Source organism: Polyergus mexicanus, unplaced genomic scaffold, assembly GCF_030449975.1.
Source record: "Polyergus mexicanus isolate NDT 795.1 unplaced genomic scaffold, iyPolMexi1.0 SCAF_15, whole genome shotgun sequence".
NCBI classification, from domain to species: Eukaryota; Metazoa; Arthropoda; class Insecta; order Hymenoptera; family Formicidae; genus Polyergus; species Polyergus mexicanus.
In genome coordinates this window covers 2,919,604-2,936,978 of record NW_027223335.1, presented here as the reverse complement: position 1 = coordinate 2,936,978, position 17,375 = coordinate 2,919,604, and the positions used below count along the sequence as shown (strand labels likewise).

The 17,375-nt window shown below is 34.3% G+C and overlaps 3 protein-coding genes and 1 long non-coding RNA gene across 5 annotated transcripts; all 4 read right to left on the bottom strand.

The window, feature by feature from the left end:
- Nucleotides 1-48: 48 nt before the first annotated feature.
- On the bottom strand, nucleotides 49-1,894 carry Rpl13a (ribosomal protein L13A). The gene is made up of 6 exons (XM_070307810.1): nucleotides 1,822-1,894; nucleotides 1,261-1,391; nucleotides 914-1,023; nucleotides 593-738; nucleotides 284-406; nucleotides 49-168 (listed from the first exon to the last, which is right to left on the bottom strand). Exons 1-6 carry the CDS (start codon nucleotides 1,840-1,842, stop codon nucleotides 85-87), a joined length of 615 nt encoding a protein of 204 aa, XP_070163911.1. The 5' UTR covers nucleotides 1,843-1,894; the 3' UTR covers nucleotides 49-84.
- A 587-nt stretch (nucleotides 1,895-2,481) lies between these two features.
- Nucleotides 2,482-8,307, bottom strand: LOC138939915 (poly(A) RNA polymerase gld-2 homolog A). 2 transcript variants are annotated; one of them, XM_070308253.1, is made up of 10 exons: nucleotides 7,808-7,897; nucleotides 7,127-7,511; nucleotides 6,726-6,907; nucleotides 6,075-6,361; nucleotides 5,792-5,960; nucleotides 5,508-5,651; nucleotides 5,280-5,408; nucleotides 5,008-5,197; nucleotides 4,802-4,917; nucleotides 2,482-4,712 (listed from the first exon to the last, which is right to left on the bottom strand). In XM_070308253.1, exons 2-10 carry the CDS (start codon nucleotides 7,480-7,482, stop codon nucleotides 4,546-4,548), a joined length of 1,740 nt encoding a protein of 579 aa, XP_070164354.1. In that variant the 5' UTR covers nucleotides 7,483-7,511; nucleotides 7,808-7,897; the 3' UTR covers nucleotides 2,482-4,545. The 2 variants fall into 2 exon arrangements, with proteins under 2 accessions (XP_070164354.1, XP_070164353.1); XM_070308252.1 differs by having other exon boundaries at nucleotides 2,485-4,712; nucleotides 7,127-7,515; nucleotides 7,808-8,307.
- Nucleotides 8,308-8,411: 104 nt separating this feature from the next.
- On the bottom strand, nucleotides 8,412-9,520 carry LOC138939916 (uncharacterized). The gene is made up of 3 exons (XR_011447913.1): nucleotides 9,134-9,520; nucleotides 8,941-9,035; nucleotides 8,412-8,767 (listed from the first exon to the last, which is right to left on the bottom strand). It is a non-coding gene; the product is annotated as an uncharacterized lncRNA (long non-coding RNA).
- An 824-nt stretch (nucleotides 9,521-10,344) lies between these two features.
- Nucleotides 10,345-17,291, bottom strand: Upf1 (Upf1 RNA helicase). The gene is made up of 5 exons (XM_070308505.1): nucleotides 16,702-17,291; nucleotides 15,621-15,898; nucleotides 15,313-15,468; nucleotides 14,585-15,178; nucleotides 10,345-14,487 (listed from the first exon to the last, which is right to left on the bottom strand). The coding sequence occupies exons 1-5, from the start codon at nucleotides 16,888-16,890 to the stop codon at nucleotides 12,336-12,338; spliced, it is 3,369 nt and encodes a 1,122-aa protein (XP_070164606.1). The 5' UTR covers nucleotides 16,891-17,291; the 3' UTR covers nucleotides 10,345-12,335.
- Nucleotides 17,292-17,375: the final 84 nt, after the last annotated feature.

Sequence of the window (17,375 nt, the reverse complement as noted above, 5' to 3'; positions counted from 1 at the left end):
TTAAGTATATTTCTAGTAATTTCACAGGGAAGTAAAAGAATACTTGAATTATATAGTTTAAAAGACTTTATTATTTTTATAATGTTAATTATATCCAAAGTCATTAATAATTTTTGTGTATGGTGCTGTGGCTTTGGAAACTGCTTCACCAGCTTGCTTAGTAAGTTTCTGCAAAAAAAAAGCAGTGATTATAAAATTTCATTTTGTTAGAAAATTTTTTTTTAAAACAAAGAGATTAAAAAAGATATATAATTATAAGGAAGCTTGATCATATAAGTTATACCTTAAGCTTGTTTCTTTTTTGGACTTCAAGAATAGCCCTGACACGTCTCTTGTTCTCTAGTGTACGAACCACAGCCTTGTATTTCCATCCTACTTCATGAGATAATCTACCCACATGACAATACTAAAAATTGAAGTTTTGTATTAGTGTAAATATTGTCTCAATATTTTGTGATAAGAGCATAACTATTGTGATGTTTTATCGCTCAGTTTAAAGAGGCATCACCAACTTCAGACGCAAATTACCAAACCATCATTGCTTTTCCAGTAAATAAAATTTAAATAAGCTTAAATATATGATCTGATTTACCTTTCGGCCTGGTTTAAGACACATTACTCTCATGGCACCAGGCACAACAACACGCTTTCTGCGATCATACGGTGGTGGACATCCTTCGTAAACCTTCAATCGTCTAAGAGCATCCTTTCCTCTTTGCGTTTTATGTGGGATCATACCTGTAAAGTTTTTTTTTTTTTAATATTCTGACATCTTTGCCATTGTAAAACATTATATTCAATCTTAGCCTCATAAAAAAGATTTCTTTCATTATATTATCAGATAATGTAGGTAAATATGTAATCATATGCAATAGTTCTATTTTATAAGTCATCAATATAATCTTAACTATACCACGAACTGTCTTCCAGAAAATCTTGCTAGGTGCACGAAAGTGGAATGGGCCACGTGCAGGATTTACATTACATCTCTTACGTAAAAAAGACATAAATTTCAACTTGTTTCTGAAAATAAACAATATAAATTGTATAACTGTGCATATATTTTCTTATATAGAAAAAGTAAAAGTAATATATGTAATATAATATATATATATAAATATTCCAAATATTACAATTCTATAAAAAGATTTTTAATTATTTAAATTGTTTTTATATTTTTTGCTCGCTTTAATCATACAAACACATTGATTATTTAAAATCAGATATTACTCTTAATACAAAGAACGAGGATTTGCAAACCTGAAGAAGTTGCCGCTTATATTGAGTTGTTCGCTACGTACAACGATAACTTTGTTGCCTTGCAAGATGGTCTTGGCAACGATAGCCGCCAATCGCCCGAGTAAATGGCCACGGCCATCTATTAATATTGGCTGAAATCGTAATAGTATAATCGTAATACTATTCTCGTTATACAATTCTTTGTATAATAATGTAAGACCTCAGTATCAATGTAGTACACGTGCATATCGCTTGTAACATTATAAGAAGTTCAATATATGCAATCCAGTGTTCGGACCGGCATATACGCGGTGCAAAAATATTGGATCAAGAAGATAATAAAGTGTTATTCTGGAACTTGTGCCATTCGATATATACATGCTGGAATTTTTGTTCGAGGAACGCCATCATAGACACGTGTATAAGACGAGGCAGCTTTTGTATTTTTTCATTCATTGCCTTTGTTCGAAGATCGTTGAACAAGTTACACATTGCTTCTCTAGACAAGTAATCGCGACCGCATATACGCTCGGCGCGAAAACCTTTTCAATCATCTAAAATATCGAATTTTGAAACACCAACCTTCTCACTGAACCCCGTCATTCTGTTACCGTACCGGAAAGGAGCCTAAACGAAACGTGATAACTAACGGAAATCTACCATAGTATATTCAGAATGACCAACATTGAAAATTGAAATTGATTTTAATAATGTAACTTTTCCCTAGGATTGAGGAAAAAATTTTCTTTAGAATTTGAAGAGAAATATAATTTTTTTTATCAGAAAATAGATTTGATTAGTATAACTAAAAGTATATATCAATTATATATTTTTTGTGTGAACGCAACTAATATATAATAAAAAATTAATATTCGAACTTTCGCTTTATAGAAATTTCATAATTATATGCACATGCACGCACGCATCTAGAATCTAGATAAATGATCGATTCTTAATTATGGAAAAAAGATAAAAAAATAGAACATATACATACATAAACATTTCATTTATTTAACAAGAAAATTGGTTTTACAGAAAATTGTTAATTTTATTCTATAAATCAAATGATTATATGTTAACTTTGACAGAAATGTACTATTGCAAATTTATTCAAAGAATGGCTACAACTTAACTTTCTCTATTTATTGCTAGTGTTTACCTTTAATTTTTTTTTGTTTTATAAGAATGCATTAAAAAATTTGGCACTTAAAGTAGTATTGTAGTATAAGTACATAGTGCATTACAAAAGATATATAGGTCTAATCGAAAATCACATCAAAATAGAATCACTGTTTCATTATCATAAGAATATCATGAGCCACATGCGCATATAGCAAAATATATGTGTTATTTAATATTTCACATTTTACCCTGTAATTAATAGATGTAACTTGTGCTACTTATATTTTATTCACAAGGACCTAAAGTTAATATAATTATAATAATTTGTTGTATTGCAGAGATACTGGTTTTTTTTTATGTATTATTTAAGAATACTACTACACAATGCCTTATATATACCTCTTTCAAAAAAAACATTAGTAGGAGACATTAGCAAAAGAATGAGATATAGTAACCTTATGACAAATAAAGAAAAAATATCAAGCACGAGTGTTTTTGAAAAGATTTATTACACAAAAGTTAGCTATATTAGTGGAAAATTGTCATCTTCTAACAATGAAATATTTATTATCAAGATTGATGATTATGAGAGATAACTTCATTCTTAGACAATTTTTGTACGAATGTCCTTTAGTAAAGTTAATAATGATTTTGTTGAAATGCATAACTTTGCAACAACTGCAGATTACTTATTAACTGATTGTTTGAGAAATAGAGAATAATGAAAATTTATCAAAAAAATGAAGAGGTATTTCGTTAAGGAGCAGGAATTTGATTCATTGATATCAAAAAACTTGCTTTTACTTTTTTGATTTTCAAGAATGTTAAAGACCATTACTCTAGTTTTTGTACTATGTATATACTTATACATTACTGTAATTTATATCTTGTTTTAGAATCGAATTATGTAAATTATCCCACTAACATGACAACTTATATTTGTGTCAATTTTAAGACAAAATTATTGGAACTTAGAAAGTTTTTAAACCCTTTTAAAAGAAACACAGTCTTGCTGACTTCACTATCAATCTTTTATTCACTATATATCTGAACAAAATATTGCAAACGTAAATAATTAATTTGTTTCAAATGTGTAACATTTTTTTTACTTTTAGCAAGTATTTTTCTTTTTTTTCTTTTTTAATATTTTGCAAAAGATAATATTAAAGGTTTATATAATTTTTTTTCATGAATCAATGCTCACGTAAAATATTTTTTTGTGAGAAATAGCAACTATACAAAAAAATAAATGTTACTTTTTTTTCTCTTTATATGTAGGATGTTATTTTAATATCAGACATTTAATATCAGATATTTTTATGGCTAGCAATCTAGTTATTTGAAAAAATTTTTTGAATCGAGAATATGTTTGTGCAGCATCTGATAATCATTTTTCAACGTCATAGAAAAAATTTCATTACCCTTTGTTACGCTTCACTTTTATATCTAATCAGTCTTGTTATATCACACAGTATATGATTATGTTAACAAACTAGGCACAAGGCACCATATATTTTAGATTCATTGATATTATGAAAGACATATAGGGTAATGAGTAATATACATTGGGAAGACAATGTTGAATAATTTTGACATGATAATCACTATGACGTTATCACATATATGAATATATCCAATTATCAGTAGAGGACACTTAAATCACACATTTCGCGATTGTCTCAAAGATTAAGAGAGATCCAAGCAAGCCTGGTTAATTGTAGCTTTAGATATAAGTCAGACTTTATTATTGCACGTATTGCAATTTTGCGTTTATGTAGGAACAATACCCGTGCATTCGCGATATTTTATATCAGAATGAAATATTTATTTTTGCATGTTAATAAACGCGCAGACAGTAACACTGTCTTCTTTCAAGATGTTATAGTTAATGATAATTTTAAATCCTCCAGAAAAAAAAAATTTGAGGGAGGACAGATTTATTATACTTGTAGACAAGTAGTTCAACGAACATGTTTTATCATGTTCTATTTTGTATACCTTGTGCGGAATAATAAGACTTAATATTACAAGGTACTAAGCATTCAAGACGATCTTGGCAGTCTTATTTAACTTCGTTCTATCTTCCTTTTATATCGTTTTAGATCATCAGATCATTAAGCTATCAGCATTTAACAAAATGCCTTTGGTTCAATCAGAATGGCTTGTTCATCAAAATGGACCGCTTTACAAATATCTTACGATAGGATGATCAGTAATTATGTTGAGAAATATCGAATTCAGATCATGTTTTTTCTGCAGTCTTTGGTACGTTTCATCAATTAGCTGTTTAATTTTTGCAAATACATCCGGATCATAGACTGATCTAGCTGTGTTAGTCAGATCAAATGGTTCTACAATATTACAATAGTTTTAATAAGTGTCAAAAAAAAAAAAAAAAAATTTTTTTAAGATCATCTATATAAAAAGAATATTCATTTACCTTCAATACATAGATATTTCCATTGATGAAAATCGTTTTTGAGTGACTGCACCATACGACATTCCTCTATTAGTATCTTTTTTGCTAAACGTACAGATATCGCATAATGGCTGAAACTAATTTTTAATAATACAAATTAAATATTATTTGTCAAAATAATGTACATCTTCTGAACATTGTACATTTGTAATTCAGATATCACTTACTCGAATTTGACATAATATCTGAAAAATTCTACAAGTAATTCTCCAAGAGACTGATTATTCTCAGGCAAACGATTGGAGGATGGAATGTTTAAATCCTCATGTATATCGATATTATGAATATCTGTATGTGAGCTGAATTTGCTTCCAAATATCGAATGTAAGCATGGCAGAACTGGAGGATTGACACCGCCTGTAAAATAATGTAACATTTGTATTCTGACTTTTTCTGGGAACATTTGGTCCAGAAAAAATAAATATTGCAGCATACATACATTGTAAAAAGTGTATGACCATCAGAACTAAAGAGTAACTAGATATTGTCATATTTTTCGCATTGTTAATATCATGATATTGAGCCCAAAGTTTTATGACAAGTACTAGTGGTCTTACCCTCCAATCAACTGTAAAAACAGATTTATATAAATAATGATTAATATTTTTTTTTTAAATGAGAGTAATATTTGAGTAATATATCTGTTCAAATTATTAATTAATCTTACGTTTTGAATAACAATACAGCAATTGTGTATTTCTAATACCAACAGCATTATTACAATTAAGATCGACTTTTAAATCTTGTATTGTGTCACAGAATTTTATAATGGGTACTTTTGCATGTATAAGTTCGAGCTGTTCAATGAAATCTAAGTATGAAAGAGAATAAAATAGTTTGTTGTTATTAAAATGATATATATATGTAAAGCTATATACATTAAAGTAACGTTCTTAAAAATATTTTTTGTATTATAATATTTATAAATCTTTCTCTTTCTTTCTTACATACCACATTTTTTTAAATATTTTTGTATTTGTCCTAAATGCTCTATGGCTTCATATTTTTGATCCATTTCTGTGTGTCTCACCAAAAGACACATGTCGACATCACTATTATCCGAACCAAACCCATTCATTGTTGAACCAACCACAAATAAACCATATTTTGGATATTGACGCTATAAGCATTAACATTTAACATGTATGAGTAAATTAAATACTATTTCAAATTCTGTTTTTAAATATTTTAGTAATATTTTATTTGCTATCAATCCTTCTTTTGTATTTTCTACCTTAATATAAATATAAAGATGCTTCCATAGCATCATTTTATTTCTGTAAGTAGCTTCAGTTTGTTGATTTGACATAAATTTCAACCAGATTTGTTGCGACAGATTATCCCATTTTGATCCAGTCATAATATTCTTTGGCGCAGAAGTTACTTCCATCATATGAGATTTAGCAAGAAATCTATCAGGAGCTATAATATATGTGGAAACCACATTGTAATTCGGCAATAAAACTTCCGGAAATTTACGGTTTCTTAGAAATCTTTGACAAGGTGCACTTTCACTCCTGCCTAAAAATAAATTCTATTTAAAATAAATCAAATTATACTATACTACACACACTTTCTGAATTCGATATTAATATAGTATATAAATATAATGAAGTCGAGTCTGCTGTATTAGTTAAACTCACATTCTTCGCTTTACTGTTTTTCGACTATTCACATTTCTCATGCTTTATACTCATGCATCATAAACATGCATCCTTTTTACTTGCTTTCTTGTTCTAGCATCATCACATAGCAATAGATAACGTGTGAATAATGGGAAAGCAATACAAAATGATAAATAACTATTAAGGAATTTGAAAATAACTAATACAAGGATGATGCTCGACACATAGATATTGTTACATATTGGAGAAAAAAAGTTTACCTGATAAATACTTTCTTCTATTCTGATAATTTTGAGCATGAGACCTGGGGGTGGAAACAGTATTGTAATAATTGACAGGTCGTTGATTTTGATAGAACTGGTGTGCAGATGCACTTGAAATTAACCCATTTGATATTGGTTTATTGATTGCTCTATTATCTGAATGTATCCTATGATATTTCCTGTAAAAAAAAAAATTTTTATTGATAATATATATATAAACACATACAAATACATATTATCAGACTACTCCCCCCCCCTCCGCCTATCTTTTTTCTCCCCCATTTCTCTATTTATTAATAATATATACTTGATGTATACTTTTGAAGAAAAAGAAAAAAAAAACACTATGCTTGGAAATTAAATAGTAACATATAATTTTGAAAATGCATCGTATTTACTTTATTCCTTGTCCTCTTAATGAACTTGTGGAATCTCTTTCATCTGAACTCTCTGTTAGACTATTATCAATGTGGTATTTGTTTGGTGTTGGTGAACGAGAACTAAATCCACTATCACTATTATATGTCTCATACTTGGAGTAAGAATTTCTATATGTACTTCGTCTGCCATTTCTGTTATTCCAACTTGGTTTTTTTATTGAATGAGTATTTGTAGGCTTTAAGTTATAATTTGATGATGGAATAATTGAGGTATTGCTGGATGTACCCATTCGTCTCTCCCAATTTGCAGGAGATGAATTATTATTTGATTGCATATATTCTATATGTCGTAATGATGGTACTTCAACTCCCATTAGTTGTAAGAACTCTAATGGGTGAGATCCTGTCTGCAAGAACATTACTTATATATTTACACAAAAAAATAGAAACAAAGACAATATATTTGCACAACAAAATATATTCATAAATTCTTATTCTGCATTTATATAATTACCATTTTATTATCATATTAAAAGCATTTGCAAAAATATAAGTTTAATAGACAAGAGAGAATGTTCTCTCTCTCTCTCTCTCTCTCTCTCTCTCTCTCTCTCTCTCTCTCTCTCTCTCTCTGTCTCTCTCTCTCTCTCTCTAACACATTAATATTTTAAATTAAATCTAAAAAGATTTGATATATACCTGCATTGTACGAGGTCTGTTATGTCTGGAAATATCTGGACCATATAGTGTGAAATCAGTTTGATGCAATCCATTTATACCATTAATATGCAACGTGTGAGTTTGCGCTGGTGGACATTGTCCACCTGTTTGCTGTCCACTCATTATTTGTACCATCATTTGTGATGGAAACACAGTATGGTACATAGTCAATATAAATATAGGAAATACAAGATGTATGCAATTTCTTTGTTTAATTGCCAATATAGCAGTTTATTGCACTTATAATGGTCCTCATAAATATTTATAACAATCAATAATGTATATAAGGCACACAATGTTGTTATTGAATCTTGCAAAATTTTATATTGTTTATATATACATTTAAAAAATCTTCTTACTTTGTCTTACTTTTTTTTGTTTTCTTGCTTTTATATTTTCTTTTTTTTATATTTTTTATATAGTTTCGCAAAATTTATATTTTGCAAGATTTACTATGTTAATCTAGAATATAACAATATACATAATTCTATAATAATGCAAGAAAAATGATAATGAAATTAGAAATTCAAAAGCGGAGACACTATATTTGTTATGCCTATCTTTAGTCATAAAGTTTTATAAATATATAAATGTATATAGATACATATGTGGAATGCACAAAGCTATAGAAATAAATTGTAATTTAAATTAATGATTATATTTAACGAGAAATACTTTCTCTCTCACTGCACTTTGATAAAGAAAAATTTATGTGAGGCAAATAAAGTCCACATGTTTTTAATCGACTATCAAATTTTCTATAATCTCAATATGGTTACTCTCATAATTAATTTTATCCATATAATTTTGCCTGCAAGTTGAATACTTTTAAAGCTTAGTTTTTCAGATATTTTCAATTGAGATTTGAGATTTAATACGATTGCCTTCACTCTTTCAGAGTTCTTAATAATATATAAGTGCTTTTTCTATCATAACCTCCTGAAAGAAACAAGAAAAATAGTTTTGCAAACAATTTTGTAACATTATGTGTTATTATATATTATATTAGTCCAGAAATTTAGTTTAATTATTAGCAACAATCGTTAAAGCATATGATTGCCTGAATATATTCATCAAATCGAACACATAACTTTCTATAAGAAATTACTTGCCCAAGTAATCAAGCAACGTGCTACATACGCGCGCGCGCGTGCGCGCACACACACACACACACAGCGGATATTAAATATTTTTTCGTTCGACACGACTGCAAACAAGGGTGAAGAGTGAGATTCAAGATCAAGCAAACAGAAATAAAATCGGTATTGCGCGTAAACGAGAAATAAGAAGAAACATAGATACTACCTGCTCTCAGTCGCCATGTTGCAGTCGAATTTGTCCTTAAATGAACGGAGAATTTATGGGAAAACTATTTTTTATTCGGAGGTTCGCGTTTCCGATTATCAATGTGCGTACAATGAGCACAATCGGAAATACGATGCGGCGTTATCGTGACTTTTACCACGATTTCTCAACCGGCAGCAATTTTACTATAGCGTACGCTGAAATAACGGTGGCGAATGCCTCTCGTTCGATTGATGCCGCACGCTCGTCACTATTAACGCAAATCGCCACATCCACAAAAACCAAAAACGTTTAAATTTTCAAATCTTTGACGCGTAATGGACGATTTTCATTTCACGTGCTTGATGGATTAACCGTGAGGCGGCAGTGCGACAGTTCATGATCGTAACAATCATGGATCATGGGTTGTGTTCCGATTCCCCACCCGGGTGCACCCGATATTATAGTATACATGACATACACCCCATCTATAATATAAGCAACACACGCACAATTTAATAACATCCGTAGTTGTGAAACTGGCCAATCACAGCTATTCCTTTGAAGAATAGAATGACTGTGATTGGCCAGTCTTAGAACTACGGATATTATTAAACCCGATTTGGGGTGTGACGTGTAAACATAATCATTTATTCCTCTGAAAAAATAGCGGATCTATTTACTTATGATGAAATACTTTTTCACATGTGTCAAGCCTATCGCACAATGCTAAGTGATAGGCTTCATGGTTTTAATGAAGAATTCATATTGCGTTCAATGATCTATGGTCGTGAATTATATCCCTAGAAAATAAACTCTCCTATTGGATATCAGGCATCGTACATAGAACACGTGTAATGCGGCGTCTACAATAGAAATTTTAAGCCCTAAGCCTTAAGAAATTGACCAATCACAGTCAAGTATGAGAAGAATACTCGACTGTGATTAGTCAATCTCTTAAAACTTAGGGCTTAAAATCTCTATTGTAGACGCCGCTTAAATCTTCCATTAGAAATGACAAGCAGGTATTTCATTACCGCGTTCACGCATGCGCAGATAACATCTGCATATCAATATTAATGATAATTGAATTGATAATGATATATTCGGACGGATTTTATAAAATATATAAAAATATACTCTACTCTAGCGTTACAAATGCATTTATTTGCTTATACGAATCAACAACTAGATATTTTCAAATCAAATTTATTTTTTGATAAGAAGTTTCACAATAAATTTTAATATTATAATCTGCTGTTATAATAGCGGTGCGCTGTTGGTCGGACAAAAGAAATAAAAGAATTTAGTGTTATATAATGCAGGTTACATGAATTATTACTTAATCTATTGCAATAATATATAACGAGAATTCATTACCGCCAGAAGCCAATACAGATAGAGGATAGGATAGAATTAAAAGCAGGGATTCGGAAAGAACAGAAAAGCGATCTCCGAATAGAAAAAAAAGTCTATACGACATTCTAGTCGGTACAGCAAGTAAAATATTTCGAATGGTAATGAGTTGCCTGTATCCCATTGTGGATAATGGCAATGTCCGAAACACGCAATTATATAGTCACATGTGTTTTTTGCAGTATGGCTTGTACTACCATATCCACCCCAAAATACACAAATCAAAATTTTTCAACCCTAAGCTTACATAACTATCGTTTCGCACGTTAATCCTTTCGCTACGAGAGAAGCCATTACATATAATGACTCGCCAAAAACTTTCCCTGTGTAGAGATACGTTGCAGTCAATATGTCAAATCATTAAAGAAAAATTCCAGCAATTTTTTATACGTCATCGATTTGTATAATACATACAAATCATCGTAATATCTTAATGTATGCGATGCAACAAAATTATACATTTTAACTCTATACATGGAAAAGAATAATACTACTCCTAGAATAGAGTAATATTTTGCTGCGCTGGAACATTTTCATTTGTCGTTGCAAAAAGATTAAAGAACGATATATACGACGCGATATATGTATGTATATATAAAAGAAAGAACGATAATATATTTTGACAAGTTGTATCTATACCCGATTACACTAATCGCTAAAAATCGATCTCACCACGTCACTAAGGATCTACTGAAAGAAAGCAATCTTTTTAAACAATGCGCTCTGTTGACCCCTGCGGTAAGTAAGCAATAGATATAACATAAGGAAACAAAAAAAAAAACTAATCGATATAATTAAAACCACCAATGAATTTCTCACGATCGGCGAAGATGCCGATCTCCTCTGAAAAAGGATGTGTCCCATCTCCATGTGATCACGTTGAAATGCTGTTGGCCTCATACTGTCTGACGATGATTTAATTGGCGACTTCCTTTTCGACAAAACCCGCCGGAAAAATCGATATCGACTTTCAGCGTGTGATATGCGCTCACACATTCGAGCAGCAAGCTTGTAGTAGCGGTGTTGTATTGTATTCCCAATTCGAGATGCGATGATCGATATAAAAAAAAAAATTCGGATATACGTAGTCTTCTTTTCTTTCTATGTCTCTTGTGCTTTCTGTTTGGTTTCTCAATGTTGACATTTGTGGCGAAATGGCAGAAACATGTAGCGTTTCGGTCTGCTATTGCGAGTTTCGATCTTCTAGAGTTTATAGACAACTATAAAGATCCTTATTCATGAACCTTCTCACCGTAAATTCATCCAATCGTGATGCTACATTGGCACACTTGGTGAATTCGGTTGAATCATGAAGCGATTTATCCATTTTACGTTCCATTTTTTTTCTTTCTCTTTTTACATTTTATATCTTTATCTTTTATACATATTTTTTAAAATTCTAGCATTACGCGATATCCTCGCGATAAAATGATCCGTTCACGGTAAGCGCGTGATCACGGTGATTGGTGGTTTGTCGTTTTCCAGCCTGTGTGGATGTTCTTTGTTCGTCCTTGTCGCACTTGTGTGTTACAGTCAGTAGATTATCATGAGCCTTGCGCATGTTTTCGTCCATGGTGGAGTCCGCCAACGGCGAATTAGCTTATGGAACTTTCGTTCTCCTTTCACATTCCCCTTTTCTCTCACGTCGACGACATGAGCATATGCTGCAATAATATCGTACTCGATCGTCGAGCCGTTTTACCGTTTTGCGCAGTTAGTGATTTGTGGTTGTTGGTCGAAGAAGAATTGGTCGAACGAGCCTTCATGGCATGGCAATTGCTTTGCTCAGCCGTAGGTAGGTCTCGGCTCAGTAGGGTTGCGAGAATTGTCCTCCGGCTTGCGATTGGCCCGATTGATAGAAACCACTTCGATCGCCCTGATAGGTTGAGTCTTGCGACAGCAGACCGTCCATTTGGGACTGGAATTCACCAACGGCGAACGAATCCTGAGAGAGCTCCGCTTGACTGAGACCAGGCTGCGAGAGACTGAAGCCGGGCTGAGACATACCCTGCGTTGTACCCTGGGTCAGCGGCAGACCCGGTTGGCTATACGGTTGCGTATTTTGTTCGGTTTGACTATTCAGCTTACCCATACGCGGACCGGACTTATTTCTTACCGAGGCGGCAGCGGCACCACGTCGATTTCTTTGATTTTGACGCGCCTGCAACGCCTGTTGATGTTGATTATAAAAGCGTGGCGGCACATGCGCCATGTTCATAAACATACCCAGCGGTACCGGCATGTTATTCATCGCCGCCTGCGCCCGTTCCGGGCTGATGTAGCTGATGGTATCGTGGGTGCGACTGAAAATATCGAGCGGCACGTTTCTTTGATAGTATGGATTATGATTCTGCATGCCGTTCACCTGCGTGCCAGAACGATCGTATACTGATCCAGGAATCAAAGCTTCGCGAGCATCGTACATTGACGTGGACATGAAATGCGAACCTGGGTTGGCCGCGTTCACGAGTTTTTTTGGTTTAGCGAATTGGATCATGGATTCCTTTAGATTGTTCAACGGTCCTTCGACCAGCACCTTTTGCTCCTTATAAAAGCTGAGCAGATGGTTCCAGAGTGGCTGTTTTGAAAGTACCTTAGGGTTTCCTACAATGATAATACCGTATTTCGCGCGAGTCAGCGCCACATTTAATCTTCGGGGATCATTCAAGAACCCAATACCCTGATGTTCATTGGATCGTACACAAGACATTATTATTATATCCTTCTCGCGTCCCTGAAAAGCGTCCACACTTGCTACTTCAATTTCCTGATACAGTTTCGAATGCAGAGAACCTTGATACTGCATGTATTGCACAAGATAAGCCCGCTGACCTTCGTATGGGGTTATCACTCCGATCTGTTCCGGCTTTACACCACAACGTAAAAATCGCGTCGTTATTTTTTCCACATTAGACGCTTCGGTACGATTCAAATAAGATGTTCCGCTTCCGGCTATCTCTTCTTGACCTTGCGTGACATAAAAGAACATTGGTTTGTCTACTGCAGGCCAGGGAAAATCAATCTTTAATAATTTTCTCTCGTCAGCGCAAACGCCATTCTGCAGGGAACCTTCGTAGAAAAAATTAGATGGGAATCGCGAAAGATCAGGATGCATACGATATTGTACTTCCAAACGGAAAGGTCTAATTCCTAGCACCACCAGTCTTTCAAACAGAGATTGTGACAAACCAGCTCTGGCGGCTTTTTTACACATTACCACTGGTCCCAATTGACAGTGATCACCAACAAGGATCAATTGCTTGGCTCCTAAAACGACAGGCACCATGCACTCCGGTTCGGTAGCCTGCATACTCTCATCGATAAGTATAGAATGAAATTTTAATCGATGCAATCTAGGATCACCAGCGCCTACGCATGTGCAGCAAATTACATCTGCCGCTTCCAGAAGCTCCTTTTCCGCCGCTTTCTTCAAGAGTCTATAACGTTTTTCATCAACGCTTGAAAGTTCGCCAGTCTCGTCCTTCAATTGTTGTAACTTTTGCAATTCAGTATTCGTCTCCATGTTCTTTATCTGATTATGCAATGCGAGGAAACTCACCGGCGAATCAATGGCCTCTCGTGATTTGGCACATAACCGTACGACTTTCAGATTTGATTTATGTATCTTCTCGGTTAATTGATCGACAGCAGTATTGGAAGGAGCGCATACAAGAACCGGACCACCGTTTTGTTTTACTAATTGATAAACTATGGTAGCACTCGTTACGGTTTTACCTGTTCCAGGTGGTCCTTGAATCAAAGACAAGGGTCGTTGTATTGCATGTTTTACAGCGTACACCTGCGATCTATTCAAATCGGGTAAATTCGGTGCACTAAAGTGCTTAGGGAGATGACAACGGAACAAAACTTCTTCTACTTCATGACCTAGTAGTCTATGATATATGTAAGCCGATACAGATGTATCATCAACAGCAAACTTGCGTAATGCAGACTGCATTCTACAACAGAAAATAAAATAAAAAGATACTTGTTAAAACCATAATTATACAGAAAACAGTATCGATATCGTATCAATTTCGCATCAATGATTCTTACCTATCAAAACTTGTACTCTTCCAAATGAAATCAACAACGAAATTACTGACGCATTCCGTTGGCGCTCCAGAATTATTTTTCAATTCAATTCCGACTTCTTCCCCGTAATTATCCGGGATCTTAATCACATGTCCAATTCCAGACCAAGGTTTATGAAGTTCTCCCAAGTAACGGAGTCTCAATTCGTCCCCATGCATCAATTTCATATCACCATCCGTTTTAGCTAGCAAAAAATATGCGATAGTCTTCTTATTTAATCCAACATCCCACCGTACTTCAATATTCTCTTGAGTTTGAGATTCTTTTAATCGTTTGTCATAATCAGCTTCCAATTTTACAAGCGGACCAAAAATATTTTGATACTGATAACCATCCTCATAGCGTAACAAAACTTGCTGCGGTTCCTCATCTACTCCAGGCTTTTCAAGATCTTGAAAAGTAGCATCGACATTGTCTCGCCATAACTCCTCCAATTTATTAATCTGCTGTGCTGAGATCTGTCTAGCTCTCAACTGCTCTTGTTCAGATGGGATTTTCACTAGCCAAGATAAAAAGCTACGATCTTCAATCAAAGGTTTCCATTGCTCCTGATCCCTAAATATTTTTAAAAAATATTAATACACATTCACAATCATATTGGAAACATTAATGATTTATATATGTATACATAAATGCCATGTTCTTTATATGTAACATGTAACTTAAAGTAAAGACAAATTCACTCTTACCAATTCATATCTTTCAAAGAACTTTGTGCCGCACATGGTTGACGACAAAGCAGCACAACTACAGAATCAGCCCTAGCAGGAATAAAACCCAATACAAAAACATTTCTTGTAGCACAGGAATAACATTCCAAAACAGTTTCTCCAAGAGGGCCGTCTCTGTAACAAAAGTTATTAATGATTTCTTATAACTAAAAAATTTTATAGAAATAAGCAGATCTAAAAATACAATGTTTTAAGCTGTTTGTACAAGTTTATAATGCATTTCTAGATTCTATGACACAAACATGAGAATATAAAAAGTAAATCACCTGTGTAACGTAACTTCCTTGTGTTTAGCACGAACAAGATGATTGATAATATGTGATCCCGATGTATTACCGCGTCCATTGCAGAACCATTTTCGGCAAACATTACACATAACCACACATGATGCCTCGTGGATACCGCAATATTTACATGCATATTCAGGTAAATCACGATTATAATATGCTTCCTCTTCCTCTTCCTCGAATTGCAACTCGGCAAGGCTTTGGGCTGCTCCAGAAATTTTTAAATCCAACGATGAAGTACCATTTGTTCCATTTACCTAAATAAAAATATAATGTTATAAGAGCGAGAAAAAATACCAGAATATCAAAATTACAAAAAAAAATCATATGATAAATGGTTAAAAATTTGTAGAATAAATGTTTTTGAAAACAAGTGCGTGTGAATAAAAACATTTCTGTGTGAAAATAAAATTGAAAGTATCTTATCTTTTCTACAAACAGAAAGATTTCTCTCGCGAAATTATTATTACGCAAGATGAATTTGATACAAGACGCTACCGGGATTTTATTCATTTGCAGAAGAAATTAATTTCTTTGGCAAAGAATTAAGTAAATCATGAAAAATTTCTTTTATCTAGTGTCTTTTAATAAAGTTAAATACGCGTGCTATGAGATTTTCTGTTTCATTACGTATCTATGGTACGAAAGTGTAACTTGCATAACTTGACAAAATTTCTTCGCAAATCGACACACTTAACCTCGCGTTCACAACTGGCTGCGAAAGCGACCCACGCACGACAGACGTGGATTCATCTCGTGTGTTTCTTCAGCAAGCGATTAGTCATTTCGGTGATGATACGCCAGCTGGAAATCCGCGAGATTTCGATATCGAGGAAAAATGCGGGGTCACGGAACAAAGATAAGAGACAAAGCGGTAACTCGACGTTAGAACGGTCGCTTTTGTCGCCGCACCCCTTGACAAGCGTGCAGCGTGAGGTTAGGCCGCGTGGCCGCGTGAGATATTCGCTCTCCGGGGATGCTTCTAGCGAAAATTAGCGGACGAGCTTATAATATAACGAGACTAAAGAATACATTACTACTATTCATCGACTCGACCGACCTGAACGTGTTGACTGGACTGCGTCTGGGTCGCGTCGTGTTGCGAGGCCTGGGTCTGACTCTGCGACGGCAACGTGAAATCGGTGAAGTCGAATTCGCTGCCCTGAGTATCCGCGCCGATCAGGTCCGTTTCCTCGGTGTCGAGAAACGTGAGGGTCTGGCTGCTTGGTCCGTACGCGTCGACGCTCATTCTGGATGATCCGCGCTTCTCTTTCCCTTACTCCTTGTAACCTTTATTCTCTATTCGCACCCCCGCACGGCAGGGACAGAGTTGGCGGTTCGCGCGCACGTTTTCTCGAGCGTGACAACGCGTGACCGAATGAACGATACGAACGGATACGCACGAGAGAAACGAGCACTGATCGACCGACTCCAACTGCAAAATGAATCGTCAACTCCTCAATCTCCTACGCCGTACGTTGCTTTTCGCACCCCACCTACGGACACCGATACGTGCACCGATACACAACTGCGCGAAACTTTCTTCCCGCACGCGAGAACGCTCGTCGTATGTTACGTCATCAGCTGATCAGGCGAACGAGTGCATCGAAGTGCGTTGAGAAATAGCGAGTGAACGGATACAGCCGTCAGCGGACCTCCTTAGGGGCTAGAATCCCTAAAGATAGAGTCTGGCTACAGTGCGTGTTCCTTTTTATTGGTCAAAACGAAGTTTGG

Bases quoted from the DNA above. Each gene is read 5' to 3' on its own strand.
- Rpl13a (XM_070307810.1), bottom strand. From the start codon at position 1,842: ATGACGGGGTTCAGTGAGAAG. The intron at 1,392-1,821 runs GTTGGTGTTTCA...TTACGATTTCAG, and splicing joins TGACGGGGTTCAGTGAGAAG to CCAATATTAATAGATGGCCG. The intron at 407-592 runs GTAAATCAGATC...TTCAATTTTTAG, and splicing joins GTCTTAAACCAGGCCGAAAG to TATTGTCATGTGGGTAGATT.
- LOC138939915 (XM_070308252.1), bottom strand. From the start codon at position 7,993: ATGTACCATACTGTGTTTCCATCACAAATGATGGTACAAATAATGAGT. The intron at 7,516-7,807 runs GTATATATCAAA...ATGTTCTTGCAG, and splicing joins ACAGACCTCGTACAATGCAG to ACAGGATCTCACCCATTAGA. The intron at 5,652-5,791 runs GTATGTAAGAAA...TTTCATACTTAG, and splicing joins AAAATATTTAAAAAAATGTG to ATTTCATTGAACAGCTCGAA.
- Upf1 (XM_070308505.1), bottom strand. From the start codon at position 16,890: ATGAGCGTCGACGCGTACGGACCAAGCAGCCAGACCCTCACGTTTCTC. The intron at 15,899-16,701 runs GTCGGTCGAGTC...ATTTTTATTTAG, and splicing joins AGTCCAGTCAACACGTTCAG to GTAAATGGAACAAATGGTAC. The intron at 14,488-14,584 runs GTAAGAATCATT...TTTCTGTTGTAG, and splicing joins AAGAGTACAAGTTTTGATAG to AATGCAGTCTGCATTACGCA.